The sequence below is a fragment of the Mauremys reevesii genome, linkage group 6 (assembly GCF_016161935.1).
Source record: "Mauremys reevesii isolate NIE-2019 linkage group 6, ASM1616193v1, whole genome shotgun sequence".
Taxonomy (NCBI): domain Eukaryota; kingdom Metazoa; phylum Chordata; order Testudines; family Geoemydidae; genus Mauremys; species Mauremys reevesii.
In genome coordinates, this window is record NC_052628.1 from 77,559,907 (window position 1) to 77,577,278 (window position 17,372).

General features: G+C 36.5%; 1 protein-coding gene across 2 annotated transcripts in view; it reads left to right on the plus strand.

The window, feature by feature from the left end:
* Positions 1 to 16,679, plus strand: part of CHSY3 (chondroitin sulfate synthase 3) — a 258,961-nt gene extending 242,282 nt beyond the window's left edge. For both annotated transcript variants that reach the window (XM_039542840.1, XM_039542839.1), the window contains exon 3: positions 14,349 to 16,679. In XM_039542840.1, coding sequence (XP_039398774.1) covers positions 14,349 to 15,911 — 1,563 coding nt within the window. In that variant the 3' untranslated portion in view covers positions 15,912 to 16,679. The remainder of the gene's footprint in view (positions 1 to 14,348) is intronic.
* The last annotated feature ends 693 nt before the right edge of the window (positions 16,680 to 17,372 follow it).

The window sequence follows — 17,372 nt, forward strand, 5'->3', positions numbered from 1 at the left end:
CATGCGAGTAAAACCTGCACCTCTTTTTGCTATGATTATATGCTTTGGTCATCATGAAAAGACAGAACTATTTGTACTTTTATTTCAACAGGCCATTCTCATAGATTCCAAGCTAAGAAGGGATCACTGTGATAATCTAGTGTGACCTCCTGAATAGCATGGGTCATAGAAGATCCCTGAAATAATGAAACTCTGCCGTGTTCCTCCCATAATCTGTAGTGTTTTTCATCATTTCTGTGTAATACTGTAATACTTTTTAATACACTGAGATCAAGAAAATTAAAATTAACTAATCAAATTCTCTTAAATCTCCCAAAAAGCTGGAGGGCAGTTATAGGTGGTGGTTCAGGTTAGTTCCGAACCAGTTTGCTCATCCCAAATCCTGAGATAATAAATTTGTATCTATTACCTTTTTCAGAATTTTTTAACCTTCATGTTTACTTTTTTTATTAAGAGGTCTAATTACTCTTGAATATCTTCATATGGATCGCTGTATTATCCTAGCCATCTTCCCGCACTACATTTCTCCCTTTGCCTTCATTTTCTTCATTCCATAATCCATATATTCAGCAATTATTGTATCATTTTCCCTTTGTTTGACCACATTGAGACCAAGTTGTCATAATAAAGGTTAATGAAGTAATTAATATTATACAAGATACTGGACATGTAGACTATTTCTGCATTAATGCATTAATGACGAGCAACATTTTAAGCTCTTTTTGTGTTTGTATGTTAATTGTGAGCAATTATCACATAGGACCCAATTAATACTCAGGTTTCTTCTATCTGGAAAAATGTGTGGGAGTACAAGGACCAGGTTTAGAGGTCCTTAGATCACCCTGGGGATCGTAACACTTTTTGTATTTAATAACTTCATAAATGTGCACTTTGATTTAAAGGTGCTTGAGGCAGTATTAAAATGGGTTTTAAGATACTGTACTGTAGCTGGAAGACTTCCACTTTCTACTAATCAGCAGCAGTAGCTAATTGACAATGAACAATCCCTGATATCTCATTAAGGATATTTTAGTATTATTGGGAAGATGAAGGGGTTCAGTTCAATGCAGTATTTTCAGTCCTCATGAAGCATGTAATTCAGGCAGCTTGGATTTTGTTTATTTTTAGTGTAAGACTAACTCTCAGTTATGTTGTCAGAAGAATACATTCATGTTAATTAATTCTGTATTTTCATCCCATCCTGTAACAAAACATAGCTTTGCCTGTGGAAAAGTATAATGGCAATATAATTAGAATTTCTTCTAAGAAAAACATTATAATAGACACCCTGCCATGCTTGTGTTATTTTAATTGGCTGTTTAGCTCTAGGGATGTTCATAATTTATCATAAAACTTTAATGTTAATAAAATCAGCTGGAATGAAGCTCTACTTAATCTCGTTGATTACACCATAAGGAATAAGATTTTAATTTGAACATTTACTTTTCTTTCACTAATGATGAAAGAAAGGTGAGTTAGGTTGACAAGGAGATCATACTGTTCAGTTCTTCAACTGAGTAAAGGCTGGATGCAGTGTGAGTGTAAAAAATTTAAATCTGAGATAAGATTAAATCTGCCCTATTATGCGGACCACTGGTGCATGTCCTGTTGATGGGTAAGTATAACATAAAACTGTTCTTGCTAAACTGATTTTCTTCAACTCATGTAGTAGTGTTCTGACCTATGGGATGCTTCTGATCTCTCTAGTTACAGCTAATTCTCCACTGTTAAGAAGTCTCCATGTAGGTGAAAGAGTTCATTTCTCACATTCGAACCATGTATATATGACTCCCATGGTTTGCAAGATCCTGCTAAAAATAAACAAACAAATAAATAAATAAAATAAAGGTTGATTACGAGGCAGGAATATTTAATCATCAAAGCCTGAGAAACATGGAAGTAAACAATATGTTGTTTGCATAGCATCCATTCTTCCTTAAACCAGAAGTAAAACCAGAACTTTTACAGCATATATTAAGATATGTTTAGGATGAAGGCTCATCAAATTAACAATAGATTATAGCTCTAAACCAAACAGTTCATCTAATTGTCTTATTATCAGTGGGTATTTAGAATCCTGTTTTAAAACTGTGAAATTCTCTTTTTATTAGTTTCTTTTTTACTTCTCTGAAAAAAATTATTAATGTTAAACTTGGTAGGCGTGATGCTCAGCTGCACCCAGCCCATGCTGAGTACCTTGCAGTGGACCACTATTAAATTACCTGCCCATTGAGGAAGTTTCTATTTAATCCTCATTAGTTTTAAATGGCTTCTGCCCTGAAGCAGTGAGGGTTTATGTCCCTTCTAATGTTTTTTGAATGTTCATATTATCCGTATAAATGATTAATCCTTTTTAGAATCCTGCAAAGCTCTGAGCCTCAATAATATTTGTGCCCTCAAGTTCCAGAGATTAGCTATGTTTTATATAATAAAGTATTTCCTTTTCTGCGTTCTAAATTTACTGACTTTTAAATGTCATTTAATGCTCTTTTTTTCTTGTATTATGACTGGGTAAATAGGTATGTCTGATTTATCTATCTGTATCATTCATTATTTTGTGTATATGGCTCCTATCTAAATTGAACAGTTCCAATGAGAATTCGTGGGAAATTTTCTGTCAATGTTTTTTCAATGGAATATACAGTTTCTGCAAAATAGACATTTTCCTTAGGAAATGCACATTTTCCCCTAATTTTCCATTAGGAAAATTGAAACAAAATGTTCTGATTTGGATCAGCATGGTTCATTTCAGGTCAGTTCAACATGAATCTGAGTCCACCAGAGCTGCTACAATGCCTTCTGGGAGCTGTAGTTTGGATGCCTTCTGTCCCTGTTCTACGCTATGATTCGGTCTCCCAGGCTGGACTCAATATCTTATGATGTACCAGAGTCTCCCCTTTGGTTGAACCAGTGTGGTACATCAGGGGAGATGTAGTCTGGGTGATAGAGGAGAATGGGATAATAAGATAACAGAACAGCTCAGAGAGACTCAGTTCAGTATTGAACTGAGCCTACATAAAACATTTCAATTTGATTTGACAAATTGAAACAAAAAAATTCAGTCTGAAAATATTGAAACAATTTCTTTTGACTAAAAATGTATCAAATCAAAATTTTTCAGAGCTTTCCATTCCATGAAAACTTTTGGTCTTTCAGTCCACTTTTTGATGAAAACAAATTTTAAAGGTTAGATTTTCCCATGAGATGGAAATTCCAATTTTCAACCAGCTGTAGTCCCAGTCTTTTTGATCTCTCTTTTTAGAGAAATCTTTCCATGTCACTAATCATTTTCTTTACTTGTCTCTTAATTTTCTCTATGTTTGCTATGTTACCAGAACTGACCAGAACCCAGCTCTGAAGGCAGCAGCGCAGAAGCTAGGGTAATAATACTCTACCATGCCACCCTTACTTCTGCTCTGCTTCTGGTGGGGCACTGCCTTCAGAGGTGGGCACTCGGACAACAGCCTCCGCTCTCCAGCCACCCAGCTCTGAAGGCAGTGCAGAAGTAAGGGTGGCAATACCACAACCCCCTAAAATAACCTTGTGACCCCCCCTGCAACTCCATTTTGGGTCAGGCCCCCCAATTTGAGAAACACTGGTCTCCCCATTGAAATCTGTATAGTATTGGGTAAAAGCACACAAAAGACCAGATTTCATTGGGGGGGGCACCAGATTTCATGGTCCCTCATGCGTTTTTCACAGCCATGAATTTGGTAGGGCCCTACTCATAATTCTTGGATGAGTGGCTTCTGCTTTGTTGACTCACTGATTTTCAGATTCCTTTAGCGTCTCCTCTTTTCATACTTTGATTTTTCATACTTCAGACTTTGTTACCTAAAAACAGTAAATCAAGGGTATTGCCCCAAGTTCTTTTGTGGTGAAGATTGATGCAAAGAAATCATCTAATCCTCTAAAATGCCCTAAAGGTTTCAATGACAGACTTTTATAATCTAAGTAAATGTGATTTAAAAGGGATGCTGTCAGCTTGAATCCTTATCAGTTTTAAAATATAAATTAAAAGTATTCTCAGGCAGCACACCTATCCCTTAGTTCTTCCCCCAACTTTTGGTCTTTTACAATTTAATCTGTTCACATGCTTTTCTCTCCATTGCTGGGTGAAAGAACTACCCAACCGGGGTAATTGACTACTATACAGGGGAAAAGGTCAAACTGACTTTACATAAAGTGCTGTGAAATGCACAAAATAAAGTAAAAAAAACATTTTGTTTCAAATATCTTTGCTATAAGTGGTTTAGGCATTACTTGAAACAGATAAGTAAAAGATTTCAGACAATGTGATTTTTTTTAACTGATCGTATCTTTCTAAAATCAGAATTCATAGTGCTGCTCATCAGAAGAAGCTATAGATACTCCACTTATATATAATTTAAGTAATATTCCCTAGAGTTCAGTGATAGTGTAGAGATTCTTTATGTCTTTTAGTTGGTTATGCAACCTTATATTTAATTTTTTCCACATAATTAGACTATTCTATCAAGACTTTCTTTAAGGGGAGGAGGGGAGAAACAGGTTTGTCAAAGTGTATTTGTGTAACTATATGCTAAAAGCTTTTTAGCTTAAAAAATCATACAGCTAATGAGCAGTAAAGGAGAGTCAAACTGCATGATCCTATGTTCCTCAAAAGAAATCAAATTTTGGATGTATTTTAATTTATGGATTGTATGGAAATACTAATAGATTTAGAGGGATTTTGCAGCCAATTCCATTTTTCCCAGAATAATTATTTTAGAAGCAAATTGTCTTTTTCTAGTGCTTTAGTTATTTTTATTAATCTGATTGCCATTATGAGTTATGAAAAATTTCAGATATGAAAATATTTTACATTTTTAAAATGTTCATTTAGGCATATAACTGAGGGGGAAAGTTTCCATAGAAATGATCAGACAAAGAGAGGCAAAGGCAAAGTGCTGACTTAGATTTTCCTTTTTGCCAAGCTATTGGTAGTTTACTATTGGCTATTGGTTATGGATTTAGTGAGAGGATGTGCTTTCATGCTTGGGAAGAGTGCATGTCTTTCTTCAAAGGATACACATTGGATAATTTTATGAGGACCAATGAACATCACTGTATAGTTTTAGGCCTGGTGATATATGGATGGAGTTGTGGAATCTCCATCTCTAGAGATATTTAAGAGTAGGTTAGATAAATGTCTATCAGGGATGGTCTAGACTGTATTTGGTCCTGCCATGAGGGCAGGGGACTGGACACGATGACCTCTCGAGGTCCCTTCCAGTCCTAGAGTCTATGAATCTATGATATTCACAAAAAATGTTATAGTGCCAAGCTGCTTAGTTAATTGAAAATGAAGGTGTGTAATTAGCTTTGATAGCTTAAGCAAGACAATATGACTATTTCTGTTGAGCTCCTATAGTTTTTGCCAAATTCTGGAAAGTATAAAGAGTAAAAAAAAAAAAAAAAAAACCCACAACCCTGCATACCTCTAACTTGGTTTGTTTCTGAGTGAAAAGAAAGGACAAATGGAATGGTATAAGTAGAATCTTTTTCCAATTGTTGCTTGGTTTGCTCAGAAAAAAATGTGCAATTTGTTATATGTCCGCCTCGACAATACTTACAGTCTATTTCTGGGAAAAGGAGTATCAGGAACCTGACTGTTAAGTGTACTGTACCTCATGTATACACCTCCCATTGTCCAGAATATACCAGATTTGGTGACCTCCCAAGCAGGCTTCAAGAGCTATGTTTCATAAGCTTTTTGGAGAGGACTTTATGGTATGCTTCCCCCTTGGTGAACGGGTAAAAGAAGGGTGTTTTTGTAGATGGTTGGCTGGTTAAATTACTGTACCAATTGATTAACACTGTTGGAATTTTACTGTATTACTGATGATATGGTAGAGTGCCTAGAGCTTTGGATAGGCATCTTTTTATTATTTAACTCTAAATAAATAAATTTGATACTTAATAGCCTTAACAGATTTCTTGACTATATATAGTTGACTATATAAGGTTTTCAAAAACTTGTATGGCTTCTGGAAGCTATTATGATGCCATTTATACTCATTTCATTTCTTTTATTAGTATCAGGAGGAATTATACAGAAAATCCCCAGCAGCACTGAGCACAAAAGTGGCATGAAAAGAGAAAATTTTCAGTTTCATGGTGTCTTTTTATCATCAGTTATCATTCCTGAGCAGACCTTAATACACCACCAAACAAGTACTAACTAAGCAAATTTGTGTTTGAATAATTAATTGCATTGACATATAATATATCAGACCATTTCCTTTATACATACTATAGTGATTATTATTTGGTGAATATTAGATGCAATTAATTGCTTTCATTTAGATCCTTATCTTTTTTTCTTCTTTTAAGGTAGGTGTGCCAACTAATTGTGCAGAGAAGGATTATTAATAGTCCAGCTCAATTCAGGGCTGGTTCGTGGTCCTGGAATCCAGTGATGATTTCATGTTCCAACGTATGAATCAGTAATACTGGAAGCTGCCTATACATAGTACCACTGTAGCATGCACAGGCAAAACTCCCAATGATTTAAATGGAGGACTGGGCATGTAAAATAAAGTTTTAGAAAGGCTTTTCGTGTGGACTGATCATTATAATTTTTCCCCATTATTGTAAATTCTAGGTGTTGGTGTTTCCCTGTACCATATAATAAATGTTCTCTCCCAGTTGTATAAATATTTCCCATTAGGGCATATGATGCAGAAAGAATGGTTTGTCTTTATTGCCAAACATATTTTAAAAAAAGGAAAGAAATTATTTGTTGGTGCTGTTTGTTTATATTATGGTAACACCTAGGAATCCCAGTCAAGGATTGTGCAATGCTCTGTAATGTGACCATACAGTGAACAAAATACCCTCTAGATGTACTGGAGCATTTTAATCTTCTGATCAAGCTAGTAATACTTTTACATTAAAAAATGAAGCATCTATACAGTACAGTTGGGGGTTTTGTTCTGGGGCTTGCAGTGGAAGCTCAGATATTAGGATCATTGCAATGAGCTAATGTATAAGCTGTGCATGTCTTGAAGAATATCTGAACCATAAAATGGGATATATTGTTACCCAAATTGGAATGTTATTCACATAACACTGAAATATTAAGTTTCAAATATATACCCAATACTGGAAATGTGAAATCAGATTTCATCTTATTAATTGACATTTGAACATATTTAAAGGACTCTAGTCTAGGATTAGGTAAAAATTTCATTAACCTCTTCCAATTGTTTCGATGATATCTTCAAAAACAATTTCACAATGGTTGCAGAGGCCATTTATTAATTTTCTTAAGTGTTAAATTTAAAAATGACAAGCTAATTTATATTTTCCTTTTCTGTGTCTAATCCAGTCTTGAATGCAGCCCTCACTGACAGTCCTATAAATCCAACTCCCAACAGAGCCTATCAACAGTCTTGTAAGTTTCAGTTTACTGCCTGTACATGACAGTAGAAATACATAGGGCCAAAACACAGTCTGAGCATCAGTTATATTCTTGGCTTATTAACTTGAGTAGGGCTGGTCTTAAGGTTTATATAATTAAGACCTTAAAAATTGATAGCGTGGGGACACGAAGGAGCATATGGGTCTGTAGTAGAAGTAAGGTTGTCATAAAGAAATGTGTTAGATTTTGAGTACACGTTTTGATTGTGTATCATAAAGTAAGTGAAAAAGTACAGGATGAGCAAGAGAGCTCTCCCGAAGAAACACCACTCCCAGCTTCAGCAACCATGACGTTGTGACAAGAACTTAGGTGAACCTCTCCACTAGATCCTGTATGCACAAAGCACAAAGCATCCCCAAGGGGTTAGTTTTGCCTTTACCCACAAGTCAGATAAGTATTCTGACCTAGAGACATAAGAAATAATATTATAATTTGCCTATATTCTAACTGCAACCAGTTCCTCACGGGAATTTGGTAGAAAGAGCAACAGTAACTCCCAGTTTTTAATCTGCAGCATATACCCCAAAAGTAAGCTTGTAAAAATATTAAATGCATAGTTTGCATAAAGCTATTGACTTATTCAGTGTAATGTTTCCACTATCAAGCAGCTTTATGTTACATGCAGATTCAACTTAAACTTTTCCCCTTTATATATTGTCACTTTAACAGCTTTTAAATGCACTGTATATTGAACTAGATTGGCTTCACAGGCAAGGCATTTACTAATTGACAAAAAGAAACTTTTTGATATTTACAGAAATTAAATCTTTCCAATTCCTTTCTTGATGTCACTTTTTGCCTTTATTATATATTTGCTGATTTCTTTGGTATGTGTTTAGGTGAAGCATCTACATAAAGGAGTTTACATATAGTACAACAGAGGCAATATTTTTGTGCACTCTTCTAGAATTGTGTTTCCAACGCTATAGGGAGGCACTGTTTTGTTTGTTTTGTTTTGTTTTTAATGACTAGAAAAGAGGAAATGGAACGTCAAAAAACCCATTGTCTTAATGGAGTAACAATATTTTTTCAGAGCTTATCGGAGCCTTTGATTGACATTGGTTAGTCTCAAAATGAGCTGAGCTGATGTCAGTGTAAGGTCTTGAACAATATTAGAAAAGAAATCAAAAGATAATGTACCTATTGAGTTTAAATCCAACTCACAAAAGCAAGGAAATTCAAAGAGTTAAATTAATTATTTAAAGTGCAGTTCTACTTTGAAACCTGATCCTGTAAAACTGTTATTGCAGAGTTTTGTTGTATTTCACATATACCCAGTTTACAAATCTTTATTTGTAAGCAAGGGTCAGAAATTTGTCACCCTTACTCATCATTCTTGGTGAGTAGTCCCAATGACAATGAAACTACTCTTTGAATAATCTGTCCCACAATGATGATTTTCTCCACTTTTGAGCCCTCCATGCTTAACAAGGGGTAAAACAATCAAGCTCTGTTCAGCCTGGACATAACTTCATAAAGATTCTGCAGTTGTAAGTTATCTAACAATTCTGTTGAAGATGTGTAATACAGAATAGAATCCAGCTCTTTCTCCATAGCTGCATTGACTCCGCGGTATATATTTTTGCCACTAGAGTAAGAAAATATGTTTCACAATACCCAGAGGGGGCAGATCTGCTGTGTAAGAGAATACCATTTTTGCAGTCACTTTTACCATGACCACAACTGCACTACAATATATATTGTTTCTGGGTACATCGACATAACAGTATGTACATGGTACAAAAAACCCATGATCAGTAATGCTTACAGTAATTTAAATAGTAAACTCAATTCACGCTTCAGTTTGGTTGGCAAGACACCCCACAACATTTTAGTTCATAATGCTTATAAGCTATACAAAAATATAACGCTAATAGTAAAGCCATTGTTTTTACAGGTGTAAAATCAATTTTGCACTATGGATCAGACTATGGGAAGAAGCTATATATAGTGATAACATAAAGAGCCACAATTTTCTCAGTTCAGACGATTGCTGTGACTACAGGGGCTCTGAGGGCATTATACACTTTCAGTGTAAATTGGTTTTTTAAAGAGCTTGTTTTCTACCACATATGATCAGATCACTACAAGCCCAGCTCTGTATTCCTTGTGTATTCAAAATTCCCTTTGAAATCACTGGGAGCTTTGGATGCTCAGAAATGCAGGATGAGACCCAATCTTTAACTATCTGGGGAAAGAGGAGTATAGGACTGAAAAAGTACCCCATTGTTCTATGAGAAGCTTGTTGTTCCATAAGGCAGATAGATAAAATGCTGGTGTTATAATAATATTATGATTCATATTTTTTTTAAAAAGTAGGGTTGTGGTGAGGATTAAGTTTCATTCCTGGATTTTTAACTGAAGGAAATAGTTTTATAAACAATATTCAGAGAAAAATGATGTTAATTTAAAAAGCTCCATTTGCATTCAGTCTTTTAATACAAACTAGTCTTGTAAAAATAATAATGGGGAATGGTTTGGGCATTTGCATTATATGTAATAAGGACTTTCATTTGTTATTACATCAGTAAATCACAAAGATTACAATGAGTTTAAAGATTTGCAATGCAAATTACCTTATGCTTACGTATTAACTATTGAAGCATACAAGGAAACATTGTCTTCACTGTTATTCAGCTCACCATGTTTTTTTCTACTGCTTGTAGTTCAGAGTTCCTTAGAGCACTATTAGATTACTCACATCTCTTGCCAACTTCTAGCTTCAGCCAGCTCGAAGAGAAGGATTCAGAAATTCTTGCCAACTATATTGCTAGTTGTGCTGTAAGAATCATTCAAAAGGCAATAATCTCTTCAGAAAAAATTAGTAAAGTCCTATGAAAAATTAACACATTGGGCTTGCTCCTACAGAATTCAGTAGGATTCTCCCCACTCACTGACTTGAGTGGGATCAGGATCTGGACACACTGGGCCCAAACCTCAGATGGTATCATTTATCATAGCTCATTTACTTCATGTCACGAATCAGTGTCAATTAAGATCAATGGAGAATCTGATCCATTGTATACTAAGATGCCAGTGTTTCAATGAATCATAGAAATGTGGGGCAGGAAGGGACCTCAAGAAGTCATCTATTCCTTTCTGCCATGCTGAGGTAGGACCAAGTATATCTAGACCATCCCTGACCAGTGTTTGTCTAACCTGTTTTTAAAACCTCCAGTGACAGGGATTCCACAACCTCCCTAGATAATCTGTGTCAGTGCTTAAATATTCTTTTCCCTAATATCTAACCTAAATCTTCCTTGCTGCAAATTAAGCCGATAACTTCTTGTCCTACCCTTGGTGGACATGTAGAACAGTTGATCACCATCATCTTTATAATAACCTTTTACAGATTTGAAGACTGTTATTATGTCGCCCCTCAGTTTATTCTTCTCTAGACCAGTGGTTCTCAAACTAGGGCTGCCGCTTGTTCAGAGAAAGCCTCTGGCAGGCCAGGCTGGTTTGTTTACCTGATCGCGGCTCCCACTGGCCTAGAGCAGTGAACCGCGGGCAGTGGGAGCAGCGATGAGCCGAACCTGCGGACACAGCAGGTAAACAAACTGGCCTGGCCCGCCAGGGGCTTTTCCTGAACAAGCGGCGGCCCTAGTTTGAGAACCACTGCTCTAGACTAAACATGCCCAATTCTTTCAACCTTTCCTCATAGGTCATGTTTTATAAACCTCTTATCATTTTTGTTGCTCTCCTCTGGACTCTCTCCAGTTTGTCCACATCTTTCTTAAAGTGTGGTGCCCAAAACTGGACACAGCTAAGGCCTCATCAGTGCCAAATAGAGGGGTACAAATTACCTCCCATGTCTTATATACAACAATTCTGTTAATGCATCCCAGAATGACATTTGACTTGTTTGGAACTGCATCACACTGTTGACTAATATTCAATTTGTGATCCATTATTGGCCCCAAATCCTTTTCAGGAGTATTGCTACCTAGCCAGTTATTCCCCATTTTGTCACCATGCATTTGATTTTTCCTTCCTAAGTGCAATGCTTTGGTTCTCCGATTTACCAAGATCATGATGCATTCTAATCCTGTTCTCCAAAGGACATGAGAGTTTGCTGCAATGCACTAATGACTTATACAGAGCTATCAATGCATAGCCCCAGGACCCAGGTGGTCCCTCTCCTCACCCCCACCACATGGGCTTGGGAGAAATTGCAGCGTGGAACCAGTCAAAGGCTCCAGCCAGTAGAAGCAGGAGCAGCCAAAGCAGAATGTCTTTTGGATACTCAGAGAACTTTCTATAGTTTTGATTGTATTTTCTCTGCCCTGTGCTGATTGGCTGTTTGTTCATCCCTTCTGCACTGCAGTTCTCTCCCCCTCCCCTTTCCTTACAGTCTCTTCACCTCAGTTTCACTTCACACAAGTCCCTTTTACCCCCTTTTCACCTGCCATGTCTCCTCACTCCTTCATACCGTCCCTTTCCTTTATATTAACTTATCCCCTCTTAAGTGTACCCACCCAAATAATAATAATGGAAGTAACATGTTTGCTGCCTTCACATTGTTCACTCTGCTTGTGTGTTCTACCTCTCTCCCCATCCTGCATTTGTCTTGTCTGTTTAGACTGTAAGCTCTTCATTTACTACTCTGCATTTCTACAGTGCCTACCACAATGGCTGCACACTCTTGGTCAGCCCTTAGGCACTACCATAATAAATATTTTACATATTGTCAGTAATTTCAGGATTCTGAGCTTTTCAAGAATGCATGGAAAGATACAGAAAGGGTTGCTATACTAATAATAGCTGCCAGGGCTAGAAGTAGGTTTTGTAGTAGGTCCTTTACCACTACCATCACCTCCCACTTTTCACAAAAAAGTATTTTTCTCCACAAATTTATCAGGATAACAATGAAGGATGCGACTGAAAATTTAAGGAAAAATTTAAGGATGATTGTACCATCTAAGGGTATGTCTACACTGCAACTGAAACCCTGTGGCTGGCCCATGCCAGCTGACTCGGGCTTGTCAGGCTTGAGCTAAGGAGCTGTTTAATTGTGTTGTAGATGTATGGGCTCAGGCTGGAGCCCAGGCTCTAGGACCCTGCAAAGTGGATCTCAAATACAGAGGTGACTAACAATAATTGTTTTATTTACACAAGCAAACTCATTTACAGAGGAAGAAAGAGCAATATGTTGAAATGATGCATGAAATTAATAACATCTTTTCTAAATATTATGGTTTGTATTTTCTGCTGTAGGATTTTTTGCTAATAGGCCTATTACATTTTTGCCCTCTTGGTTCTTAGCATAATAGGTTAATATTATCTATGAGTAGCAAAATATTTAAGGAGGGTCCCCATTCTAGAGAGGTTGGTAATAAATTGAATTAGTTAAACATTTTGAAGCTGGGATATTGTTTGTTCTGTTATCAGATGCAGGGGCGGCTCCAGGCCCCAGCATGCCAAGCGCGTGCTTGGGGCGGCATGCTGCGGGGGGCACTCTGCCGGTCACCAGGAGGGCGGCAGGCAGGGCTCTGGTGGACCTCCTGCAGGCATGCCTGCGGGAGGTCCACTGGAGCCGCGGCAGTGGCGACCAGCAGAGCACCCCCCGCGGCATGCCGCCATGCTTGGGGCGGCGAAATATCTGGAGCCGCCCCGATCAGATGTCATCTTTGCAGATCTGTGCAGTGTATAGAAGACAGACTTCAATACGAACCTCAAAATCTAATTAGTGCCTCAGTTCACCAACAAGGCTCTGAACAGCATTTCCTATCTAATGAACACATTCCCCTTTTCTATATAATGTAATTACAGACCCAGCTGTTTCCCATTAATCAAAGAAAGAAAACAGCCTGCTTTTTCTTTTCTGTTATATTATTGAGAACATGCTTCCAATTAAAGTCAGTGTTTGTTATCTCATCAAAGGATGGTGTGACTTAAATGTATTTTAAGAAGGGTTAATAATACTTTACTCTTCTTTATTGCTTCCCATTTAAGAGAGTACTTAATGCATTTTACAAACAGTAATGAACATTCAGAACAGTTTATGAGGAGGGGAAACTGAGGCACAGAAAGAGTGAATGACTTGCCCAAGAGTGCATGAGTAGCATAGGCAGGTATATGACCAAGATTTTCTAACTCCTGGCCCTGTGCTTTAACCACTAGTTACAATTATAATTCATTACAATTAGTAATCTGACAGAAGTAGGATGTTCTTACCTCAGAAATCAATAGTGCATTACAGTAAATGAGACTAGCATGACAGGTATAGTTTGATTGGGCAGGCTGCTGTTTGCATCACTGCCAGAGCTCTGTATCCCGGTGATTATAATGCAGTCACTTAATCATATTCTGTGGAACAAAAACTAACAAATTTGTTAAATGAGGTTAATTTGCTTAATCAGTGTTGAGAAGCTCTATCCATTTGGTTGTTGCAATAGGAATTAGCAGCTACTTGGAGCTGCTCAGGTGTATCTTGATGTAAATTCAAGTTTAAAAAAAAAAAAAAGCTTCTGTCACTCAGCCTCTGTAATAACTGCAATAAGGATCTGTACAAATGATGGTTTATATATTGATAGAGGCTTATGAGAGGAATTGAATGTTTTGCAAAATTCAACTTGTACTTCATCTGTTTTGACATTCTACTAAAAACTGCTGACATGATTTACTACTGTGTGCATGAACTTAAAAATGATATCTGGTTTTCCAGGTAGAATAAGTAAAGATAAGCACAAGATGTCAATTTATTTATGAGATGTTATTTGCCCATTGTAGGCACTACTTGAATTTAAATAGATAATAAATAAAATATACATGATTAATATTCAATATTTGACTTTAAAACTGTGATGTGAAAAGTAAATCACAATAAGTTAACAGGTGTTCATTGGCTTGCATTTTTTAACATTTTTCCTTCCTAACTGCATTTATGTTCTTCCCCCTCCAGATGCAGCAATTGTTCCATGAAAATTATGAACACAACCGGAAGGGTTACATCCAAGATCTTCACAACAGTAAAATACACACAGCTATAACACTTCATCCAAATAAAAGGCCAGCCTACCAATACAGACTCCACAATTACATACTGAGCCGCAAAATTTCAGAACTACGCTATCGCACCATCCAGCTCCATAGAGAAAGTGCCCTAATGAGCAAGCTCAGTAACAGTGAAATAAATAAGGAAGATCAGCAACTGGGAATGATGCCCTCTTTCAATCGCTTTCAGCCCCATGAAAGGAATGAAGTAATTGAATGGGAATTCCTGACAGGGAAGCTTCTTTACTCTGTGGCTGAGAATCAACCACCCAGACAAAGCATTAATAGCATTCTGCGGGCAGCATTGGATGACACAGTGATGCAAGTAATGGAAATGATAAATGAGAACTCTAAATCTAGAGGAAGGCTTATTGATTTCAAGGAAATACAATATGGCTACCGTAGGGTTGATCCTATGCATGGAGTGGAGTACATCCTGGATTTACTGCTTTTGTACAAAAGACACAAAGGAAGAAAACTTACAGTTCCAGTGAGACGTCATGCTTACCTTCAGCAATTGTTTAGCAAGCCTTTTTTCAAAGAGGCAGAGGAACTGGATGTAGGAAGCCTTGTGGAGAATATTAACAGTGATACTCAGTCTTTCTCTTTTCTTTCAAATTCTTTAAAGATTTTTTCATCATTTCAGGGCACCAAAGAAATAGGAGGACATAGTGACAAGAAAATACATATTCTTGTCCCTCTCACAGGAAGATACGACATTTTCTTAAGATTTATGGAGAATTTTGAAAAGACTTGTGTTATTCCCAGGCAGAACGTAAAGCTGGCAGTAATTCTGTTCAGCTCTGATTCTGGCCAAGATTCCAGCAAACACAGAGAGTTAATTAAAGAATATCATAATAAGTATCCGAAGGCAGATATGACCCTAATTCCTATGACAGGGGAGTTTTCCAGAGGTTTAGGTCTTGAAATGGCCTCATCTCAATTTGACAATGACACTTTGCTGCTATTCTGTGATGTTGACCTGATATTCACACCAGACTTTCTTCAACGATGTAGAGATAATACTATTCAAGGGCAGCAGGTTTATTATCCCATCATCTTTAGTCAATATGATCCAAAAGTAATATATGGAGGCAACCCTCCCGGTGACAGTAACTTTGTTTTCACAAAGAAAACTGGATTTTGGCGAGACTATGGATTTGGAATCACTTGTATTTACAAAAGTGATCTACTGAGTGCTGGTGGATTTGATACCTCAATTCAAGGCTGGGGACTTGAGGATGTAGACCTCTTTACTAAAGTAATAACTTCTGGGCTGAAGGCTTTTAGAAGTCAAGAAGTAGGAGTTGTACATGTTTTTCATCCAGTTCAGTGTGACCCCAATTTAGACCCTAAACAATATAAAATGTGCTTGGGGTCCAAAGCAAGTACATTTGCATCTACCATGCAGCTGGCTGAACTCTGGCTAGAAAAACATTTAGGTGTCAGGTACAATCGAACTCTCTCCTGACATTCCAGCTCATTCTGCCTTTTTGGGGGAGTTTACCTCATTGTTGTTCTTTTTATTTTATTGTCATATTCTTAAACTCCTCTTTGTCTTCCAAAGGGTGTATGTTGACCTCAAAAAAGATGAGACTGCTGTACACTAATATTTCCAATTCCTACTGAACTGGTTAGATGTGTTACTTTCCTATGCCCTTTATTCAAAATTGACTGAACTCATGGCAATCAAATGATCCCATGGAGCACATCCATCATGAGAGACTACATCAAAGGAATGTTCTCTTTGGGCTTTAGGATGCAATATCAGTCTTTGTTGTGTTTGTCAAACTTAATGTGATACAAATATTTACTGGTGAAGGTACCACAAAAGTGCTTTATGCTTCCTCTGGGGAAGGAACTCTGTAACATAAACTTGAGTTTTATAATTTATACAAGGACTTATATATATATATATATATATAAACACTACTTTTCGTCATCTTAAGAATTTTTAAAGTAAATGAATAACTATGATTGTACCTTTATTTTTTAAAAAAAGAAAAACTGAGGAGTGTCTTTCCAAATGCAACTGGTACTGGTTACCAAGGTCCTTAAAAGTCTTATTGTAATGACCTCCTCATTACTGTCTGCTCTGTGCGAATGAACTTTATTTTCTCAAGGGAACATGATTTAATCAAATACTCATGTACATTTTAGAAGCTTTGTGAAACAATGTCCTTCATTTGCTGGCAAGAAGAAACTATGACAGAACATGATTATTTATAATAAAGTATAGACAAACAGTATTCTTTTTCAAAACATGGAATAAGTTGCTGTGTCTCTTTTTAAAATGTCTCTAATATATAAATGATTTTCTTTTACATTCCTTTCATAAAGCTGCACTTGATACGAAGGGTGACAAAAGGTTAATTAAAATTGCCTTTTTTACATTTATGCATTAATATTGGTATTCAGAAACCAACTACTGTAAAATTTCAAAAATTGTAAAAAATAATAATTTAAATATGAAAATTTACTACTGCTGGTTAAAGTTCCTTGCCAATATATTTATGCTAGTGGAGGTTATAGGACTGTGTTAAGATTTATCTTTCTGGACATCCTGAAGTTGTCATATTATGGATCTGTGGAGTATTGAAAATGAAACCAACATAAGAAAAAATAAATATAAAGTCAATTTTTATACTTAGGTTTTTTGTATAGGGAAAATATGTAATCATTTTAATCATTGTTCATGTTTTCTCTTCGGGTGGTGTTTTCTTGCTCAAATTTTCTTTATCTTTCTTTTTGACACACATTTAGAATATTTTACTCAGAGTCTTGGGTAAAAACTTGCAAAGCATATGCAAGAAACCATCAGATTTTAGCCAAGCTTGAGTTAATATGTTGGATGTATGTTATAACTAATGCAGTTGACTTCAAACTGTATTGCAAGAAGAGCTGGGCAAATGATGCAAATAAAAATCCCTCA